This window comes from Colossoma macropomum, unplaced genomic scaffold, assembly GCF_904425465.1.
Source record: "Colossoma macropomum unplaced genomic scaffold, Colossoma_macropomum, whole genome shotgun sequence".
In the NCBI taxonomy this organism is placed as follows: domain Eukaryota; kingdom Metazoa; phylum Chordata; class Actinopteri; order Characiformes; family Serrasalmidae; genus Colossoma; species Colossoma macropomum.
The window spans coordinates 29623242-29643863 of NW_023494805.1; the positions used below are offsets into that span (position 1 = coordinate 29623242).

Here is a 20622-nt window from a genome sequence, read left to right on the forward strand (position 1 = left end):
TTTCATTATAGCTACACAAATATTTGTAGGCACTACAGCTATTAACCACATTTAATAAAGTCTTCCACTTCCTGGAGGATGTACTGGATGTAAAACTGAAATAGCAATAAAATCCCTTAACTTATTATACTATATATGACACTGCACTGATGACATAATAGCACTTATGCTGATCTGATTTATTTCCTTACATACAAAACAGAATTAGAGAGTTTTTTTCTTTATTTTTTAACAAAACAAAAAATACCTGCAGTTAATTATTGTGCGTTCTTCTTCTTCTTCTTATTATTATTATTATTATTATTATTATTATTATAAACATTGTTCAAGTTTCTAATGAACAGTTCACTCTTCTCTGTTCTTATTAGTAGTGATCAAATATTGAACTGGCTTAAATGAGACTACATGTCTGTACAATCAATTACAGCTTGATATTAAGAAGATCTGCTAGATGTTAAAGTCCTGAGATTTTGAAGTTAAGCTGACCTTGAGTGTAATTTTCAGTGTTTTCTAGAATTGTTCTCACTGCTCTATCATTCTGTCCAGTTTCTACATTTATTTTATCATTAGTTTTCATGGTTGTTAATTTTGCAAGTTCCTCTTTTTCATCTGAAGGTGTGATCCTCATGTTCCGCATGTTCTTCATGTTCCTCGTGTTCCTTCATGTAACTCCTTCAACAAGAAGACTCCATTACACTGTGAAAGAGTTAATCACCTTTAAAGCTCTGTTAACATTGAGTAATGGGAACTGAATATAATGTATTCACCTGTGAACATTATTCTGAAGTGATGTGTCTAATTATTATGATGAGATGGTAATTAAGTGTCAGTAAAGACACCTGACCTGTAGAGTGCGCTGTCCTACAGGTTTTAGTGAAAGACTGCAGTTCGTCTTGAGGTCACTTTAACATGTAATGTGAATAACGTGTGTAATTTCTGCTTAATATATTACACTGAATTTGTATAAGTTCTCCCATGTTTAAATGATGAACTGTCTTAACTCAGATGAATAAAAACTCAGCTGAATAATAACGTGAGCAGGGAAATGACGTCACAGCAGGTGAGAGAAAGTGAAAGTGGGTGAATCAGGAAGCTCACATAAACACTGTCTTCTGTCTATTAGGTAGTTGTTGGATATTCAGTAACTCTGAGAAGAGTTTAGAACAGGCAATTCTGACACTTCAGAAAGGAAAAGGACAGAAAATAAAGGTATGTTCGGGTTAATGTTTCATATTTTGAAGTTGTGCCAGTATATTGTTCACCAGAGTGAACTCCATGAATTAACAGAGATATATAAAGACCACAGACACTCAGACACTGAGTTTTTGCTGATTGACAAGTGAGATAAACTGAATAAAGAGTTAAAGCTTGGTGTGTGCTGCTGTCTGAAATAATTAATTTTAATATGTGTAAATAAAAATTACAGTTACTGAACTGCGACTTGTGAAAATGGTCAGTAAAAGTCTGTCCATTTTACAGAATAATTAAGATTTCAGATGAATCAGTTTGGAGATAAATAACACTGGAGTCATTGCCTCTGTGGAGATACTTCATATAATCCTGTAAAGCAGCAGGCAGGTATGTGGTGTTAATCAGACTAATCAGTCATTAATATCTCATACTGTCACATGCATTAATTGAGTGATGTGATTTCAGGCTGAAAAGGGTTAAAGAGGAGGAGGAAGGAAATGGCAGAATCTCCATCATCACAACAAAAAGCCAGGAGAAGAAAGAGTATAGATAGAACAGAAGGGTGTAAGCTCATAAATTTGACTACATTTGACTGCTCCCTGTTTTTCAGTCTATTTTATTTATCTCGTTGTGTAAACTATAAAAAACATAGTAATTAAATAGTAATTTATTTACAGTATTTATACCATATTATAAAACTACAATGCTTTATTTCTAAATGCAGTTGATTACTGTAATTGTATAGCATTTCCTGAACTCTTTTATTTCTAATGTACAGCTGATATGTGCTCTAATGTGAACCAAACTGTCTAAAGACGCTCGGTTTTACTACACTGTGTAGTACAGCATGTAAAGATATGAACAAGTACAACAAATCTAACTACCTGCTGGTAGCAAATGCTTGAATGTCCATGCAGACTGTTACATAGTTAAAGGAATGATCGCACTACTTTTCACAATAGTGTAGTTCTGTTTATCAGTCACACCATGAACTGAACATCACATTACAGCAGTTACTGCACTGATACCAGTCATACAGGCTACAAAGACTGCAGTAACCAAATGTCTATTAATTATAGCATCACAGGATTAACTAGTTACTGAAACACAACACCATCATGATTAGAATAACAAAACAGGCAAAATACATTTAAACACATCTTCGTGGTAAAAATAACATGGTAAAACAATAACTCACATGTAATGAACTGGTGATGAAAAATAAAAGGAAATTAATAAAACTAACAGAACTACAAAGAATGCTGGGAAGCTCCACCCCCATCACTACAATATTCAGAGACAGGCTGCTCAAGACTGCACAAAATCCTGGGCACTTTCCAATATGTTTTGCAAAAAAGCAGCTAATTTTAACTTCTATGACAAAAAGCTATATCTGTTTCTCCCAGAATGCACCACTTTTACAGCAAGCTGTTGGATTTAAGGGAAGTGTTAGATTACTGTGGTGTTTTTGCTGTAAATTTACTTCTGTTCTTTACAGTGTGACCTGTTAAAGCTGCTGTTATATCAAGTGATATTCATAATGTTTTGCTAGGTTCTCATCCTTTTCATCCTACACTCTTTATCCCAAACTCTCTAAAACCCCTCCATCCAAGACATGCATGCGTACATTACTAGAAAGTTAGAGTGGGTGTGGGTATCATGGTCCAGAACACACTGCTCTGAGTGATTTTGTTCCACACAAAGAGAGTTACACACCTGAGTCCAGATTACTGGTTGAATTTTTAAATTAGCTACTGCTTGTATGCTTTCACAATGTTTACATCCAAGCTAACAACCTTTACAGATAAACACAGACTGATATTTACAGCAACTCATGTTTTTATCCCAGCTAGTGATGTATCTGATTATTTTTGAGTTAAACTTGCTGTACCTTTTTGTTTCTTGTAGTCATCTTCAGTTCCATTGTATGTGTGTGAACAATGTGTAAAGACAATTCAGTCTTTGAAAAATGTTAATATGTTATTTAAAATAGAGGCTTTTCCTTTTCTTTTTCTTTTTCCTTCATGATCTGTCAAACACAGTTGCACATGACTCCAGCAGTCTCCTGTCTGAAGATCAGTTCCAGTGTTCAATCTGTCTGGATGTATTAACTGATCCAGTCTCCACTCCATGTGGACACAACTTCTGTAAAACCTGCCTTACACTGTACTGGAACAACACTGAACACTGTCACTGTCCATTCTGTAAAGAGAAATTCACCAAGAGACCTGAACTGAAGATCAATACAACACTGAGAGAGGTTGTGGACCACTTCAAGAAGAAAAGTGGTCTTATTAAGCCAGACATTCTTTGTGATGCCTGCACTGGAGTAAAGCAGAAAGCCCTGAAATCCTGCCTGGATTGTCGTGTGACTTTTTGTAAATCTCATTTAGAGCCTCATAATAATGTTCCAGTACTTAAGAAACACAAACTAATAAGCCCAGTGAAGAACCTGCAGGACTACATATGCCAGAAGCATGAGAGACCCCTGGAGCTGTTCTGTAGAGATGACCAGACATGTGTGTGTCTGTTCTGCATTGAAGGAGATCACAAGACTCACAACACTGTTCCTATAGAGGAGGAGAGTGGAGAAAAAAAGGTGAGACAATCATAAACATCAACTGTAAACAATCAAATGAAAAATGCAAACTAATTATACTGAAATGAATTGTTACTCTGAGTTTAATAACAAAAATTATTTGGTTTCCTGTCTGTCCACACAGCTGATAAAGACCCAGACAGAGTTGCAGCAGATGATCCAAGACAGACTGAAGAAGATCAAAGACATCAAAGACTCAGTAGAGCTTAGAAAAGTGAGTAAAACATCATAAATACTTGATTATGCACTTTTGATTTAATTTTGTAGAATTTGTCAAACACGTGTAAAAAAACATGCTAATAATGCACTATAATTTGATTAAGCCAGTTTTTCTTCCATCAGAGAAACACAGAGAAAGAGAAAGCAGACAGTGTTGAAGTCTTCACTGCTCTGATCCGCTCCATTGAGAGAAGCCAGGCTGAGCTGCTTGAGGTCATGGAGGAGAAACAGAAAGCAGCAGAGAGGCAGACTGAAGACCTCATTAAAGAGCTGGAGCAGGAAATCACAGAGCTAAAGAGGAGAGATACTGAGCTGGAGCAGCTCTCCCACACTGAGGACCACCTCCACCTCCTACAGGTCAGTGTCCCTCTATCTGCTCAATGACAATGCAGCACATCACACAACAACAACACTGCCCATGCTGAGGGATTTCTCCTCTTTCCTCCTGGACTGTAGATTTACTCATCACTGTGCAGACCTCCACACACCAAGAACTGGACTGACATCAGTATTGACCCTCATCTGAGTGTAGAGACTGTGAGAAACGCTCTGTCTGAACTTCAGAAGAGTCTGGATGAGACACTCAGTAAAACTCTTAATGAGAAGATCAGAGAATCAGGTGAGAAACTTTTATATTTTACATGTGTTTCAGACAAAAATCTGTAGCAGAAGGAGTCTTTTTTTCAGAGGCTCCAAAAAGATCAGAAAAATATCTCTTTAAAATCTAATGAATATTACCTTTTGTTGTAATTAGTCTCCACAGAACTGAAGAGGATTCAGCAATATGCAGGTACAGTGCGGTTTCTATTTTATACTCCTTTTTATGTTATGTTATTTATTTATTTAAATTATTTTAAAATGTTCATCACATCATTGATACTAATGAAACTAAAAAGGCTGCACTGACCTTGTTTCACTGTGCAGTATGTAGTTATTTGTTCCAGAAAGGATTTTAATCAGCATGATAAATTGAATCATAACTTAATATTTTATTGTGAAATACTCATTGTCATTCAATATTATTATTTAATTATCTTATTATTTTATCTATTAGTACATCCATACTTACATGTCGTATTGTGTGTTTCTTTCAGTGGATGTGACTCTGGATGCTGATACAGCATATCCCAAACTCATCCTCTCTGATGATGGAAATCAAGTGACTTATGGAGACACAGAGCAGAATCTTCCTGACAACCCAAAGAGATTTCATAGATGTTGCTGTGTTCTGGGAAAGGAGGGATTCTCCTCAGGGAGATTTTACTATGAGGTGCAGGTCAGAGGGAAGACTAAGTGGGATTTGGGAGTGGCCCAAGAGTCCATTGACAGGAAGGGGAAGATTACAGTGAAACCACAGAATGGATTCTGGACTGTGATTCTGAGGAATGGGAATGAGTATAGAGCTCTTGCTGATCCCTCAGTCCCCCTCTCCCTAAAAGAGAATCCCCAGAAGGTGGGGGTTTTTGTGGATTATGAGGAGGGTCTGGTCTCCTTTTATGATGTGGAGTCCAGATCTCATATCTACTCTTTCACTGGTCAGTCTTTCACTGAGAAACTCTATCCTTACTTCAGCCCCTGTAATAATGATGGAGGTAGAAACTCAGCTCCACTGATCATCTCAGCTGTGTCTAAGAAATTGAGCAGTTTGCTTGCAATGGAAAGTTGTTGAAAAACAATATGTTTTTTCTCAGAATTAAATCTCATCATTAATGTAGAATCACAATTGAAGTAATTTTTGAAACAATTTTAAACTTTCAGTGTGGGAATGTACATATTACTTATTACGTTATAAGGAATCATACATACACTGTTCATTTGTACAGAATTGCATAGTACTCGCCATTCTTCATCTTAATGGAAATAAAAATTCAGCTCCGCTGATCATCTCATGGCTGCTGCTTGCAGGTTGCTGTTGAGGTTGTGATGCTAATAATGTGGGACCTGCTCCCCTCTTCAGTCACTTCAGTGTGAAATGCTGAGCAAAGCCAGCTCGATATTGTCCAAGGCCTGAGAAACTGTCTGGAGTGAAATGTGCAGAGCAAACAAAAAAATTTGAATTAAAGTTGTCCAGGATGCTGTTAAAGATGTGGGAGCTGAAGTTGACTTGCTATTTGCCAGCTTGTTTTGCAAATTTTCTGTTCCACCTTAAATGCTGCAGTTACATTCTGGCACTGTACATTCTGGTGACTGTACAAACTGTAGCATTTAAGGTGGAATGGAACATCTGATTAAGAAGCTGGCGAAAAGGAAGCCAACTTCAGCCTCATTTAAAGATGAACATCAGCCATGCCCGCTGACAGTTTGGTTCCTTGGGAAGGGCGTGAAAAGTTCCCACATCCTGGAATGATACATTTCTGCACATAGTCTGCCATTTTCATTGCTGTTGCTCAAAATTTAACTGATTTCTTGTCTGTTAACAGTGACAGTCAAAAATTAACAGACAACAGTGCCTTAAGCTCAAATCTGCAAATTCACTGGATTTAGCTGATGTTAACCGGCCAGCATTAATGGATATGAGTCACACGTTGGAATCCAACTAAAATAAACACTGTGTTTGTGATAGACGTTATTGTTGATTATGAGACAATGACAATAAATAGAACATTTAGAAGAGACTGCATTTTTAAAGATGGGTTTAGTCAGGGGTGGATTTACAAACCCCACTTAGCAGAGTACAGTATTAACAGCAACACATTCTCTCCGTATTTATCTATGGGATCTAAAACTACACACAATGTCAAAGAAAACACAAGAAAATGTCCTAAAAATGTTAGAGACAAAACTGAATAAAAAAACAAAACCTCTGTTTAGTATCTCCCTCTGTCTCTACCAGTGAAATGAATAAAGGACTCATTCTCCAGTTTAACTGCTGCATGTGATTTTCACAGCAAAGAATTTTTCCACTTTGCTGTCATAAACCAAATACACAAATCAACTTCAGTTCAAGGACTCTGTTCCTCTGATCTTATACTAAAGTGGTTTAAAGGCACTCTGTGTAAAGTGAGACTGCACTGAATGACAGAGTGACTGTTATGCTGTGCACTCTTCACTCTCATCTGTTCTCACTCTTTCAGATTGCAGTATGGAAATGACATATAAAATATATTCCTTCTTCTCAAAACAGACAGTAAAAGTTAGTAGGTAAGAGATGTAAGTGAAGCAGTGTTTCTAAAGTTCAGAAGTGCTGTTCCTTTACTATGAGCTAGGAGAAAAAATATATTTTAGACCAAAGTCTTCTCTCACAAAATGTTGTAAAACAATGTCTCAGTCAGTTTCTTTCTGTCAGTTTGTTTTTAGAGGTATTAAAGGGGAATTCCACCAATTTCCAAAATGCATAACTCAATAATTAGATTTGTTGAGTCAGATTTGTTGACAGTGATAAGAACCACTTTGTGTGAACCAAGCATTTTTAAATTCATTCATGGCACAGATGTACATTTGGGATGTTATAAGAGGAAAAATAGCACCCAAACCAGCATCATTGTTACATACAAAACACAGAAGACGGTTCACTGGTGGTTTTGGATAGTAAATAAAATGGCTGTATTTGTGTTGTAGGCATACTGACCCCTGGTTACCATCAGCACCACTGTAAAGAAGTCTGAGATGTTAAGTTTCTGTACATATGAACCATCACAACGTATTTCAACAGTTGAATTATAGAGAAATTTGGTGGAATTCCCTTTTAAACACTCAGATCTCTGGTTCATGTCATCACTACTGTGGACAGTTCTAGTTTCTCTAAAATGGAGTATTTCACATCAAACAACTCTGAATGACTTTGTTTAAATATTAACAATTTAATTATGCAGAAATTTGGAATCAATGGAATTCTCATTTAACAGAATTTGTGAGCAGAAAACTCTTCACTTATTAATTTTGAAATACAAACTCACTTGAAATGAACTGATTTATCAGGTTCACAATCCTAGAGTCTAATGGTATGTTTGAACAGATTCATAAAGATCAGAAATGAAGTGAATTCAGACTGAGATCATGAAGCTGTTTAAATGTAAATCTCTGAGCTCATCATCTGCTTAGCACAGGTTCTTCTCAGTGCTCACACTGTGCTGAGTATCCTTCACTTCCTGGAGGACATCCTGTATGTAAAGCTAAAACAGCAATAAAATCCCTTCACTTATTACACTGGATGTCACTGCACTGCTGACATAATAGCATTTATGCTGATCTGTTTTATTTCCTGACAAACAAAACAGTATTATGAGTTTTTTCTTTTATTTATTAATTGATTTTTTAACAAAACAAAAATTACCTGCAGTTTAGTACTTATGGTTTTATGGTCTTCTTCTTCTTCTTCTTCTTCTTATCATTATTATTATTATTATTATTATTATTATTATTATTATTATTATAAACATTGTTCAGGTTTCTAATGAACAATTCACTCTTCTCTGTTCTTATTAGTAGTGATCAAATACTGAACTGGCTTAAATGAGACTACATGTCTGTACAATCAATCACAGCTTGATATTAAGAAGATCTGCTAGATATTACAGTCCTGAGATCTTGAGGTTAAGCTGATTGTGAGTATAATGTCCAGTGTTTTCTAGAATTGTTCTCACTGCTCTATCATTCTGTCCAGTTTCTACATTTATTTTATCATTAGTTTTCATGGTTGTTAATTTTGCAAGTTCCTCTTTTTCATCTGAAGGTGTGATCCTCATGTTCCGCATGTTCTTCATGTTCCTTCATGTAACTCCTTCAACAAGAAGACTGCATTACACTGTGAAGTTAATCACCTTTAAAGCTCTGTTAACATTGAGTAATGGGAACTGAATATAATGTATTCACCTGTGAACATTATTCTGAAGTGATGTGTCTAATTATTATGATGAGATGGTAATTAAGTGTCAGTAAAGACACCTGACCTGTAGAGTGCGCTGTCCTACAGGTTTTAGTGAAAGACTGCAGTTCGTCTTGAGGTCACTTTAACGTGAACAGCGCGTGTAATTTCTGCTTATTGTTAATATATTACATTGAATTTGTATAAGTTCTCCCACGTTTAAACGATGAACTGTCTTAACTCAGATGAATAAAAACTCAGCTGAATAATTACAGCTGAGCAGGGAAATGACGTCACATCAGGTGAGAGAAAGTGAAAGTGGGTGAATCAGGAAGCTCACATTGAATAAACACCATCTTCTGCACATTAGGTTCTAATTTTAGTTGTTGGATATTCAGTAAATCTGAGAGTTTAAAACAGACAATTCTGACACTTCAGAAAGGAAAAGGACGGAAAATAAAGGTATGTTCGGGTTAATGTTTCATATTTTGAAGTTGTGCCAGCATATTGTTCACCAGAGTGAACTCCATGAATAAAGTTAGATGAAGACACAGTCCACACTCGGACGCTCAGTTTATGCTGACTGACTACACTTGTGAACTACACTGAATAAAAAGTGTCAAAGCTTGGTGTGCTGTGCTGTCTGTTAGAAGTGGTGAGTATATACAATCCTGTAAAGCAGCAGGCAGGTATGTGGTGTTAATCAGACTAATCAGTCATTAATATCTCATACTGTTACATGCATTAACCGAGTGATGTGATTTCAGGCTGAAAAGGGTTAAAGAGGAAGAGGAAGGAAATGGCAGAATCTTCATCATCACAACAAAGATGTGGCAGAAGAAAGAGTATGGATACAAAGGAAGAGTGTAAGTTACACTGCTCATACATGAACAGGAAATACATCTGTGCATTTAACTATATTTGACTGTTCCCCTTTTCAGTCAGAGATCAATTTATTTACAGAACTCATACTGTATTACAAAATTATCATTGTTTCTAAATACAGGTGATTGCTGCAATTGTACAGTATTTTCTTCACTCTTGTGTTTCTAAAGTACAGCTCGTATTTGCTCTAATGTGAACCTCCAGTGTCTCAGGACCCTCAGTTTCAAAGATTTAGATAAACATAACAAATCTAGCTACCTTCTAGTAGCAAATGCTTGAATGTTCATGCATTTTGTTACATAGTTAAAGGAAAAATCATTTATTTTTACAACAGCATAGTTCTGTTTATCAGTCACACCATGAACTGAACATCACATTACAGTAGTTTCTGCACTGATACCATCATTAAAACTACAAAGACTGCAGTAAGCAAAGATCTATTAAAACATTACAGAATGAACTAGCTACTGAAACGCAAAACACCTGAACTGTGTTTTCCCATTCACTCAGGGCTGTATATTCTTTTTGCCATTCATTCTGTATTTGCAACGTATTGCCATTGCCCCAAGTGCCAATTGTGAGCCTTTGCCTTTTCACTGACTGTGTTTTCTACTTTGGTTTTTCTCTAACATTTTCTAACACTGAATTTTCCCTTTTTACCATTTCTTTAATGCTATAGACAATTTGTTTTCTAAATTTTGCCTTTGTTTCAATAAATGCTGCTTTTGCGTCTGATCCTGACTCTGGTTACAAACACCAACACAGGATGAAATAAATTTAAACATATTTTTGGGTAAACAATAACATTTGTAATGAACTGTGGATGAAAAACATTAACAAAAACTAATGAAACTGCACATAAATGATGGTAAGCTCCACCCCCATCACTACAGTATTCAGAGACAGGTTGCTCAAGGCCGGACAAAGTACTGGGCACTTTCCAATACGCTTTGCAAAGAACTGCTAATTTAAGCCTCATGTGACAAAAATCTAGACCTGTTTCTCTCATAATGCATCATTTTTTACAGCAATCTGTTGGGAATTTAGACAATACATTAGATTACTGCAGTGTTTCTGCAGTAAATTTACTTCCATTCTTCACATTGTGTGCTGTTCAGGCTGCTGTAAGTGATATTAATAATGTTTTCTAACTTCTGTCATTCTTAGCTACCTTTCCCTTTTAATCCTACACCCTTTATCCCAATCTCTCTCTAAAACCCCTCCCTCTGAAACATGCATGAATACATTACTAGACAGTTAGAGTGGGTGTGGGCATCATCAGAACACACTGCTCTGAGTGATTTTGTTCCACAGAGAGAGTTACACACCTGAGTCCAGATTACTGGTTGAATTTGTAGTATTGGCAATTGCTTGTTTCCTCCCGCAATGGTTACATCAAAACTAACAACGTTCACAGCTAAACACAGACTGACATTTACAGCAAGTCAAGTTTTTAGTCCAGCTAGTTATGTAGCTAGTTATTAACATACCTGGAGATCATATGAACTACAGTTATGAGAGAAACTTGTTGTGCCTTTTAATTCTTGTAGTCTACTTTTCTTCTTCAGTGTTTTGTATGAACTATGTGTAAAGGCAATTCAGTCTTGGTTAATAAATGTGAATATTTGTTAGGCACAAAAGAAAAATATTTCCTCATATTTTATCTCCATGATCTGTCAAACACAGTTGCACGTGGCTCCAGCAGTCTCCTGTCTGAGGATCAGTTCCTGTGTTCTATCTGTCTGGATGTATTAACTGATCCAGTCTCCACTCCATGTGGACACAACTTCTGTAAAACCTGCCTTACACTGTACTGGAACAACACTGAACACTGTCACTGTCCATTCTGTAAAGAGAAATTCACCAAGAGACCTGAACTGAAGATCAATACAACACTGAGAGAGGTTGTGGACCACTTCAAGAAGAAAGGAGATCTGGATAAACCTGAGATTATTTGTGACGTCTGCACTAGCGTGGAAGTTAAGGCCCTGAAATCCTGTCTGGATTGTGGTGTTACTTACTGTAAATCTCATTTAGAGCCTCATAATAATGTTCCAGTATTTAAGGAACACAAGCTTATAACCCCAGTGAAGAACCTGCAGGACTATATATGCCAGAAGCATGAGAGACCCCTGGAGCTGTTCTGCAGAGATGACCAGACATGTGTGTGTCTTTTCTGCACTGAAACAACCCACAAAAGTCACAAAACTGTTCCTATAGAGGAGGAGAGTGGAGAGAAAAAGGTGGGAGAGACATTCATTAACATCAACCTTTAACATCCTTATGAAGAACACAAACTAATTTTACTGAAATGATTCATTATAATACCATATTTGTTGTATTTGGTGCTTCTGACTGTATCCTTTCTAATGTTTATCCTCTATTTTGAATTAAAATAAATATTCTCTCTGCTCACAGACAAAGCTGGGAAAGACACAGACAGAGTTGCAGCAGATGATACAAGACAGACTGAAGAAGATCAAAGACATCAAACACTCAGTAGAGCTCAGAAAAGTGGGTTAAACATCATTTATGTTATAACTGTTTCATTCTGCAGTTAATCGCTTAACAACTGCAGTTAGTAGCTGTTAATCACATGCTCGCCGTTCAATACTGTTTGATAAAAGTGAAACGATCTTCTTCTATCAGAGAAACACAGAGAAAGAGAAAGCAGACAGTGTTGAAGTCTTCACTGCTCTGATGCGCTCCATTGAGAGAAGCCAGGCTGAACTGCTTGAGGTGATGGAGGAGAAGCAGAAAGCAGCAGAGAAGCAGGCTGAAGACCTCATTAAAGAGCTGGAGCAGGAAATCACAGAGCTAAAGAGGAGAGACACTGAGCTGGAGCAGCTCTCCCACACTGAGGACCACCTCCACCTCCTACAGGTCAGTGTCCCTCTATCTGCTCAATGAGAGTGCAGCACATCAAGTCAATGCTTTATTGTTATTTCAGCTATATTCAAGTACACAGTGAAAGAAACAGCATTCCTCCTGGACCATGGTGCAACGCAGGAACACAAGTGCAAGACAATACAGTACAATATATTAATACGAAAGACTTACAATAAATACAAAACAGAACACAGGCAGTACACAGTACTGAGAGTATGTGGAGTTGTGCAAAGGAGGATGTAACATACTATGATATATTAGCAGCTTAGCAGATAGTCTAGCATATATGAGCATAGCAGTCACTGAGGTAGCAACCAGAGCAGCAACACACAACAGCACTGCCCATGCTGAGGGATTTCTCCTCTCTCCTGCTGGACTGTAGATTTACCCATCACTGTGCAGACCTCCACACACCAAGAACTGGACTGACATCAGTATTGACCCTCATCTGAGTGTAGAGACTGTGAGGAACACTCTGTCTGAACTTCAGAAGAGTCTGAATGAGAAGATGAGAGAGACAGGTGAGAAATTTTTATATTTAAAATGTTTTTCAGAGATCTGTTGCAGAATGAATGTCTTTTAAAGGCTCCATGAAAAAATTATAGAACTATATTATTATAAAGATTGCTCCGTAAAAAAATGTAAAATTTAAAAATTTTAAAAATTGTACCTTATGTTGCAATTAATCTCCACAGAATTAAAGAGGATTCAGCAGTATGCAGGTACAGTGTGGTTTCTATTTTATACTTTATGTATGTTTTTTTTTCTTTTCTTTTTTAAAAATGTTTCTTACATCACTGATAAAACCTAAATAAAGCTGCACTGGTTCACTGTGCAATATATGCTTATTTGTTCAACAAATTAATCAGTATAATAAATTGAAGGGTGATTATAATTTAATATTTTAAATAATAATAATAACAGTAATAATAATAATAATAACAGTAATAATAATAATAATAATAATAATAATAATAATTTGTATGCACATACTTATATGTCATACTGCATGTTTCTCTTAGTGGATGTGACTCTGGATGCTGATACAGCTCATCACCATCTCATTCTGTCTGATGATGGAAAACAAGTGACATGTGGAGACACAATACAGAATTTTCCTGACACCCCAAATAGATTTGATAGATGTCCCTGTGTCCTGGGAAAGGAGGGATTCTCCTCAGGGAGATTTTACTATGAGGTGCAGGTCACGGGGAAGTCTGACTGGGATTTAGGAGTGGTCAGAGAGTCCATTAACAGGAAGGGGAAGATTACACTGACCCCACAGAATGGATTCTGGACTGTGTGGTTGAGGAATGGAGATGAGTATGAGGCTTGTGCTGGTCCCTCAGTCCTCCTCTCCCTGAGAGAGAAGCCCCAGAAGGTGGGGGTGTTTGTGGATTATGGGGAGGGTCTGGTTTCCTTTTATGATGTGGAGTCCAGATCTCATATCTACTCTTTCACTGGTCAGTCTTTCACTGAGAAACTCTATCCAATCTTCAGTCCTGATCTTAATCATGGAGGTAAAAACTCAGCTCCACTGATCATCTCACCCGTATTTACGACCCGTATTTAATGTCTGCATGTCCCAATCAGAGAAATTAAAATAAACCCTACTCCCATCTCTACTTCTTTATGCTCCATTATTTTAATTCTGTATCAGTTTGAATTCAACCAAACAGATTGCCAGTGTCAGGCCCAACTGACCAAAAGTAACTTCTGTGGTCTATGTGACAAAATAAAATGTTTCTTTATTGCTCGTCTGCCTATATTAGCAGCAGCTTGTGCTACAAGAATGAGGTGTCACATGTTAAAAGGTACAGTGTGTAACATTTAGGATCTATTAACAGAAATAGACTATACAAAATATACAATATCGTGTTTTCATTAGTGTATAGTCATCTATAGATACTAATCACTGTGTTTTTGTTAGCTTAGAATAAGCCCTTCATATCTTCATAGGAGCGGGTTGACTTCCAGCAGACCAGAACAGACAAATAAAACTCTGTCTCTAGAGAGTGCCTTTCACATTTTTATGTTGAAGTGGCTGCTGGGGCTGGCTCACCACTTTGTGTTGAGAGCAGTTTGAGAACTCAAATTTTGACAAATGGAAGATTATATTATTAAACAATAAGAGAAACCAAGGGAGGGTGAATCCTCATTGTCAAAGATGCAGAAACATGAAGAAGCAAAACAAAATCAGGACAGGTGTAGGTTGAAAACCTGACAGCCACCATGAGTTGTACTATATGCTTGGGATGGAAGGGGTGAGGTAAGAGTAATCAGTTGGTTGCACTCTGTAACCTCACCGCTAGAAGAGAATTCCATGAAAATGAAATTTGGTTGAATGCATTTTCAAAGGCATTTTGACACAGAATGAATGCAGTAGGTGAGAATGTGTAATTGTAAAGAGGAGAGGCACTGTTTCCTTTTTACATTCAAATTTTGCCTGCTTTCTGGCTTTTATTTCATGGTTAAATGTGTAAATAAAGCACTTTGATTCACTCAGGCTGGTGTTTCTGTGTCTCTGGGCTTTCGTTTGGTCTCTCAGTTAGGGTGCGTAGGCCCCTCATCCTCCCCCAGCCACGCCACAACACAAATACTTCACCATTTTGCACATTACATTTTCATTTTAATTTTGATAGTGATATGCTTCCACTAATTTCAACGTATAGATTACAGGTCATTGACCGTTTCCACCCCCCCCATCCCAACCCCACAGTGTTCATATATTGAACCAAAAGCCACAAAAGCCATAAGCACTTCTATAGCACACCTGTCACTGCCCCGCATATTGTAGGTTAACAGGTTTGTCAATGTAATATTTTATTATTAATTACTTCATTAATATTAGAATTCAGGGAGCTGTAGACTCATTATCTGCACCAATAGAGTCTCAAACACTGTATGTGCTCTACAGTGATTTACTGAAATAAGCAAACTGCTTTACTGCCATCAGTCTTCTCGAAAAGTTTCCAAATGTGGGATTGGGTGGATTTTGGGAGCCACTGTAATAAAGGCAGATCCTGTTTTAATGAGAAAAGGGATGACTGAGTGAGATTCAGGAGTAGTCAGAGAGTCAATTCAGTTCAACTGCTGCATGTGAGTTTAATTTATATTATTTCCCTCTCATCATAATCCAGCTTCAGTTTGTTGTCTGTGTCTCTGATGTTAACCTGTTTGAAGAGTCTCTTAAAAAACACTGGTATTTTACATGAGAACACATGCTGTATGAATTACAGCCACTTACAGTTCTGTTCTCACTCTTTCAAAGTGCAGGACATTTTATTTGCCAGTAGATGGTAGCAAAGTAGTGGCTCAAGTTCCTCCTTCCCCTCAAATTGATTAGAGAGGAGAGAGTGGATGAGAGATGGTCTGTGATCCTCAGAACTCAAAAGTTCTATCCTAATGCTGCGAGAATAATAAATTAGCAGTGTAAGACTGGAAATAAGTGATCATACTTATATAAGAGAGTCTTGATTCAAGATTCAAGATTTATTGTCATAGAAAACAGAACATTCAAAAGAACAATGAAACTCTATTACAGCAGGTTGTTGATAATTTTATAACCTAAAATGCTGAAATTCCTTCTACTTGAAAGTAATCAGAGGGGAAAAATTGCTATAAGAAAATTCCTCTTGTTTAAAGTCAGCTCCATAATTATTGGACTCATGGTAAAGATGGGCAACAAAGGAAATTAAAAAATGTATATTTCAATATCACATATAAAACATGAGACAAATATATTCAAGTAAATCTAGCCTAAGAAAATAGAAACCCTTCTAGAAAATAGTAATTAATGTCACTTCTAGAAATTTGTATGAACAAAATGTAACTGAAGCATGATGCATTTTATATTTCACTTTTTCTTTTAAATGACTTCCTGTTTCACTGGGGTGTAATTATGAGGTGACAGAGGCCAAATTAGTCATTCATCAACATGGGGAAAATTAGAATACACAAATTAAATGTAGTGTAAGAAAACAAAATCCCTTCAAAATTATTTTATTGAACAAAACCAGTTGTATCAACTATTGGCACCCCTGTGTTTAGTACTTTGTGCAACCTTCATTTGCCAGCATAACAGTAATCTCTTCTCCTATTATGCTTGATGAGATTGGAGCGAGCAAGGAATCTGAGACCACTTCTCTCTCCAAATCTTCCAGGTTCCCAGCTCACCTCTTTTAGACTCTCCTGTTTAGCTCAGCCCACAGGTTTTAGGTCGGGGGACTGTAATGGCCATATCAAAAGCTTGGCAAAGGCAGACACATGTTCATTTAAAATCTCCTGGTACACACTCTTCAAAAAGATGGTCCTTCAGGGTCCTTTATTAAAGCCAAATGTTCCATTTAGGACCATGAGTGTATGTATGTATGTAGAATCAGTTTCATGCTTGAATGTTTCTTTGCAGGGTGAAATGTTTCTTAAGACTGATGGCGAATTTTTAACTTGCATTTGAGGATGCAGTGTTGAACTGTTTTCACAGACAGTGGTTTTCAGAAGTGTTTCTGAGCCCATGCAGTGATTTCCACTACAGAATTGTGTCTGTTTTTAATGTAGTGCTGCCTGAGGCCTGAAGATCACAACCAATCAATACTGGTTTTCAGCCTTGTCCCTTGCATACAGAGATTTCTCTGGATCCTCTGAATCTTTAAATTATTTTATGTACATTAGATGATAAAATCCACAAGTTTTTGTTGAGAATTGTTGAATTGTTGCATTATTTGCCTGCACAGTCTTTCACAGAGTGGTGAAAGTGGTCAACCCCTCATCATCTTTACTTCTAAAAGACTCACCACCGTCTTTTGAAAATTCCAATGACATAATGCACCATTTGAAATGGAGTGCAGCTTCAAGACAACTACACACGTTAGAATGGTGGTGTTTGGTGCAGGATGTTTGCTAAGTGTGCACTGGCCTTTATTCTGGAACAGTATAACTGTTCCACTAATCTAACTAATCTAACTGGCAGTTAGACAATCTAAAAAGCTGGTGTTTGTTGGACAATGTAGAGTCAGTTTCACTTGGTTTCACACATCTCACTTACATCGGCCTGGCAGCAGCTTGTCTTCTCCACTCAGCACTGACCTGTCCAGCTCTGCTGTCTCTCCTCACTCTCAGACACACACCTTGCTGTGGCAGGTTCTACAGCCTCTGTTTGACAGTCTGCCTGCTGCTTTGGTTGAATCTCTAACAAAACATCAGTAGCTAATGCTAATAATACAGCCTCAGCCTTCACTCCTGCCACTCTCCATAAGCTGTGAGTGCAGGGATTTTCTATTCTAGGTCCAAACATATCCATTTCAGTTTTTGAGCTGGAAATGTGATCTGCGGCCAAGTGGTGTCTCCACTCCCCTTAACAGTCCACAACGCATGCAGGCTTTGTTTTGGTTACAGATAAAATCACAAAAGAAGAGAGCGTGGGTGGGGGTTGGGGGGCCAATGTCTGACTGCAGGTTTTTTTTTCTCTCAATAAGACCCCCAGGGGGTAAGAGGAGGAAGTGACAGGAGGTATAAAAATGATGACCTTACAAAATGCCTCCCTGGAACAATGAAGCTCAATCTCCTCAACATACAGTACAAAGCTTCCTCATATAATGTTGGTTCAACCTAAAAATGTACTTGCAGTATTAGTTTTTTTTAGTGGTATCTGGCAGCTGTACTGGTTTTATTAAAATTAAATACATTTTTAAAATGGAACAAAATACCTCAGATGAACAAAAAGCTACATTTTTCATTCAGAAATTTTTACAATATACATCCTTTATCATGAACAGTATTTTTTACCATTTTGTTTTAGATTGATATTCAGCCAGTCTCCATTTTAGAAACCCATAGAAATGACTTTTAAAGTCAAATGTTATTTTCAGAACCATGTAATCTCTTCCTAAAGTGAAATGCACTTTTAAATTTACAAGACGTGCAACTGCAGATCACAGAATAACTGGAGGTGCTATTTAAATAAGTGAAAAGAGCTTAGAGAGTGGAGTGGTTTGCCATTGGAGTGCGAGAGCTGTTGGTTTTGGTGGATGGAAAATCAGCTTCAAGTGACTTTGGGTTTTACAGTAGGATTGGTCTGTTTTAGTGTTCAAGCGAATGGATGAAAAATGTAATTCATATTTTATTGTCTCTTTTGTCTCTTGTGTGTGTTTGTTTTTGTACCAATTTCATGCCTAATTTGTCTTCTACCCTCTTTTGTCTGACTGTCTGTCTGTCCCTCTCTCTCTCTCTCTATCTCTCTCTTTCTCTCTCAGTGTTTCTCATTAGCGATGGCTCTTCTGGTATCTGCTGGGAGGTGCGGTGTGTTGTGGTGTGAGTATGTGTGCGCGTGTGTGTGCGTGAGGAGGCGAGTGCCAGACATATGGAGTTGATCAGCAGGCTGGGTGCTGATGTTTTCTTTGCGAATGCTGACAGGCTGACAGGCAAACGAGTGCGACACAAAGCCTCCCTCCAGCTTCTCCTGCATGAGAGAGCGAGAAGAAGAGAGAGAGGAGGAGAAGACGAAGAGGAAAAAAAACAAAGACGTTTGCTGTGACTGCCCCCTTTTTTTCCCTCTATCGCTGCCGCTCCTCTTTCTCTCTCTCTCCTTACTCCTCTCATTACCTTTCTCACTCTCTCTCTCACCAAGCCAGACTTTATCTCACTCTTTCAGAACTTTTCTCACTCAGTCTCTCCCTCTCCCCCTCTCTCCCTCACTCTCTCTCTTCACTCTCTCCTTTTACATGACTGTATGAGAGAGGGGGTGGTATTTGAAGGCTCTCTGAGATGCAGGAGCTCCCCAAAGCAGGGGAGTGAGAGGAACTGACCAGTACGCCGTCCACTCTGCCAAAATTCCAGAAAGAGAGGACGACTCTCTGAAAGACTGAAGAGACGAAGAGAAGCTTAACCACTAAGCCAAAATACCAGGCACGTCCACTGACTGAAGGGGAACCAAAGAAATCTTGAAAAGGCTCTGAGAAGGTACAGAGAGAAGTTGACCACTAAATACCAAAATACAGGCACATTCAGCGAGACAAGGAAAAAAAGAAGGAGAGACAGTAAGACTGACCGCAACTACAGATCTTTTCTAACAAATCGCCACTACTGGAACTTTGCCGTGCCTTTTTGATGGTGTGGTTGCCATGGCAACTTTGAGACTTTCAATGACTCTTTGGTTGTCCCTGGTGTTCTGGACATTGCTATGGTCCAGGATGACCACCAGCCTGCCCTCTCAGAGCCAGGCACAGCAGCCTAAGCCTCCGCAAGCCCGGCGACTGTCCAGCCAGATCCAGGAGAGCGCAGAGAGTAAAGTGGAACGTCTGGGTCAGACTTTCCGGCGTAACGTCCGGCTGCTGCGCGAGCGTGGCGGACGCCTGGACCTGATATTTCTGCTGGACGAGTCATCCAGCGTGGGGGCTGCCAACTTCGGCAGTGAGCTGCACTTCGTTCGCAAGCTGCTGTCCGACTTCCCTGTGGCACCGGAGGCCACGCGCGTCGCCCTGGTGACCTTCAGCTCCAAGAGCCACGTGGTGACCAGAGTGGACTACGTGTCGGCACCCAAATCCCACCAGCACAAGTGTTCACTCTTCAGCAAAGAGATTCCAGCCATCACCTACAGAGGAGGAGGAACTTACACTAGAGGAGCATTCCAGCGTGCAGCGGTAAGAGTGTGACAGATCTTCTTGGAGGTGTGGTTGAGCTTGGATCTCTTCATGTGTGTGTGTGTGTGTGTGTGTGTGTGTTCAAGCTACGTTTTAAGTAAGGCATGGTTAAAAAGGTTCAAAAGGAAGTTAGGAAAAGTAATGAGATAGAGAAAGTTCAGAGTTTTGGTTGTTTCTCTTTTGTGTGTTTATTTCTTTTTGATGTTTATATGTAGGATGACAAAAATGACTACATTTATACATACAGTCATGAAACTTTGAACATTCCCAGTCAAATTACATGTTTTGTTGATTTTCTAACTGAATATAAGTGCACATCCTCTATGTCCTCTTAAATATTGCATTTTTCTACATGTTAGTGCACATTTTCTGTTTATTCTATTTTATTTGAGTTGGGA

General features: G+C 38.1%; 3 protein-coding genes across 4 annotated transcripts in view; all 3 read left to right on the plus strand.

Annotated features, from left to right (window-relative positions):
• Positions 1-470: 470 nt before the first annotated feature.
• On the plus strand, positions 471-5948 carry LOC118825533 (E3 ubiquitin-protein ligase TRIM39-like). Its single transcript, XM_036596187.1, has 9 exons — positions 471-1209; positions 1480-1578; positions 1657-1755; positions 3234-3790; positions 3915-4004; positions 4133-4366; positions 4466-4628; positions 4764-4799; positions 5104-5948. The coding sequence occupies exons 3-9, from the start codon at positions 1689-1691 to the stop codon at positions 5676-5678; spliced, it is 1722 nt and encodes a 573-aa protein (XP_036452080.1). The 5' UTR covers positions 471-1209; positions 1480-1578; positions 1657-1688; the 3' UTR covers positions 5679-5948.
• A 3178-nt stretch (positions 5949-9126) lies between these two features.
• Positions 9127-14160, plus strand: LOC118825397 (E3 ubiquitin-protein ligase TRIM39-like). Its single transcript, XM_036595983.1, has 7 exons — positions 9127-9679; positions 11385-11941; positions 12117-12212; positions 12348-12581; positions 12970-13108; positions 13283-13309; positions 13610-14160. Exons 1-7 carry the CDS (start codon positions 9613-9615, stop codon positions 14158-14160), a joined length of 1671 nt encoding a protein of 556 aa, XP_036451876.1. The 5' UTR covers positions 9127-9612.
• Positions 14161-19207: 5047 nt separating this feature from the next.
• svep1 (sushi, von Willebrand factor type A, EGF and pentraxin domain containing 1) overlaps positions 19208-20622 on the plus strand; it is a 142804-nt gene continuing 141389 nt past the window's right edge. For both annotated transcript variants that reach the window (XM_036596174.1, XM_036596175.1), the window contains exon 1: positions 19208-20224. In XM_036596174.1, the coding sequence (XP_036452067.1) occupies positions 19706-20224 (519 nt within the window). In that variant the 5' untranslated portion in view covers positions 19208-19705. The remainder of the gene's footprint in view (positions 20225-20622) is intronic.

What these genes read in the sequence shown, in the direction of transcription:
- LOC118825533 (XM_036596187.1), top strand. Translation starts at nt 1,689, where the DNA reads ATGGCAGAATCTCCATCATCACAACAAAAAGCCAGGAGAAGAAAGAGT. An exon ending in ACCACCTCCACCTCCTACAG is followed by an intron (nt 4,367 to 4,465) that starts GTCAGTGTCCCT and finishes CCTGGACTGTAG; the next exon opens with ATTTACTCATCACTGTGCAG. An exon ending in GAGGATTCAGCAATATGCAG is followed by an intron (nt 4,800 to 5,103) that starts GTACAGTGCGGT and finishes TGTTTCTTTCAG; the next exon opens with TGGATGTGACTCTGGATGCT.
- LOC118825397 (XM_036595983.1), top strand. Translation starts at nt 9,613, where the DNA reads ATGGCAGAATCTTCATCATCACAACAAAGATGTGGCAGAAGAAAGAGT. An exon ending in ACCACCTCCACCTCCTACAG is followed by an intron (nt 12,582 to 12,969) that starts GTCAGTGTCCCT and finishes GCTGGACTGTAG; the next exon opens with ATTTACCCATCACTGTGCAG. An exon ending in TGAGAAGATGAGAGAGACAG is followed by an intron (nt 13,109 to 13,282) that starts GTGAGAAATTTT and finishes TAATCTCCACAG; the next exon opens with AATTAAAGAGGATTCAGCAG.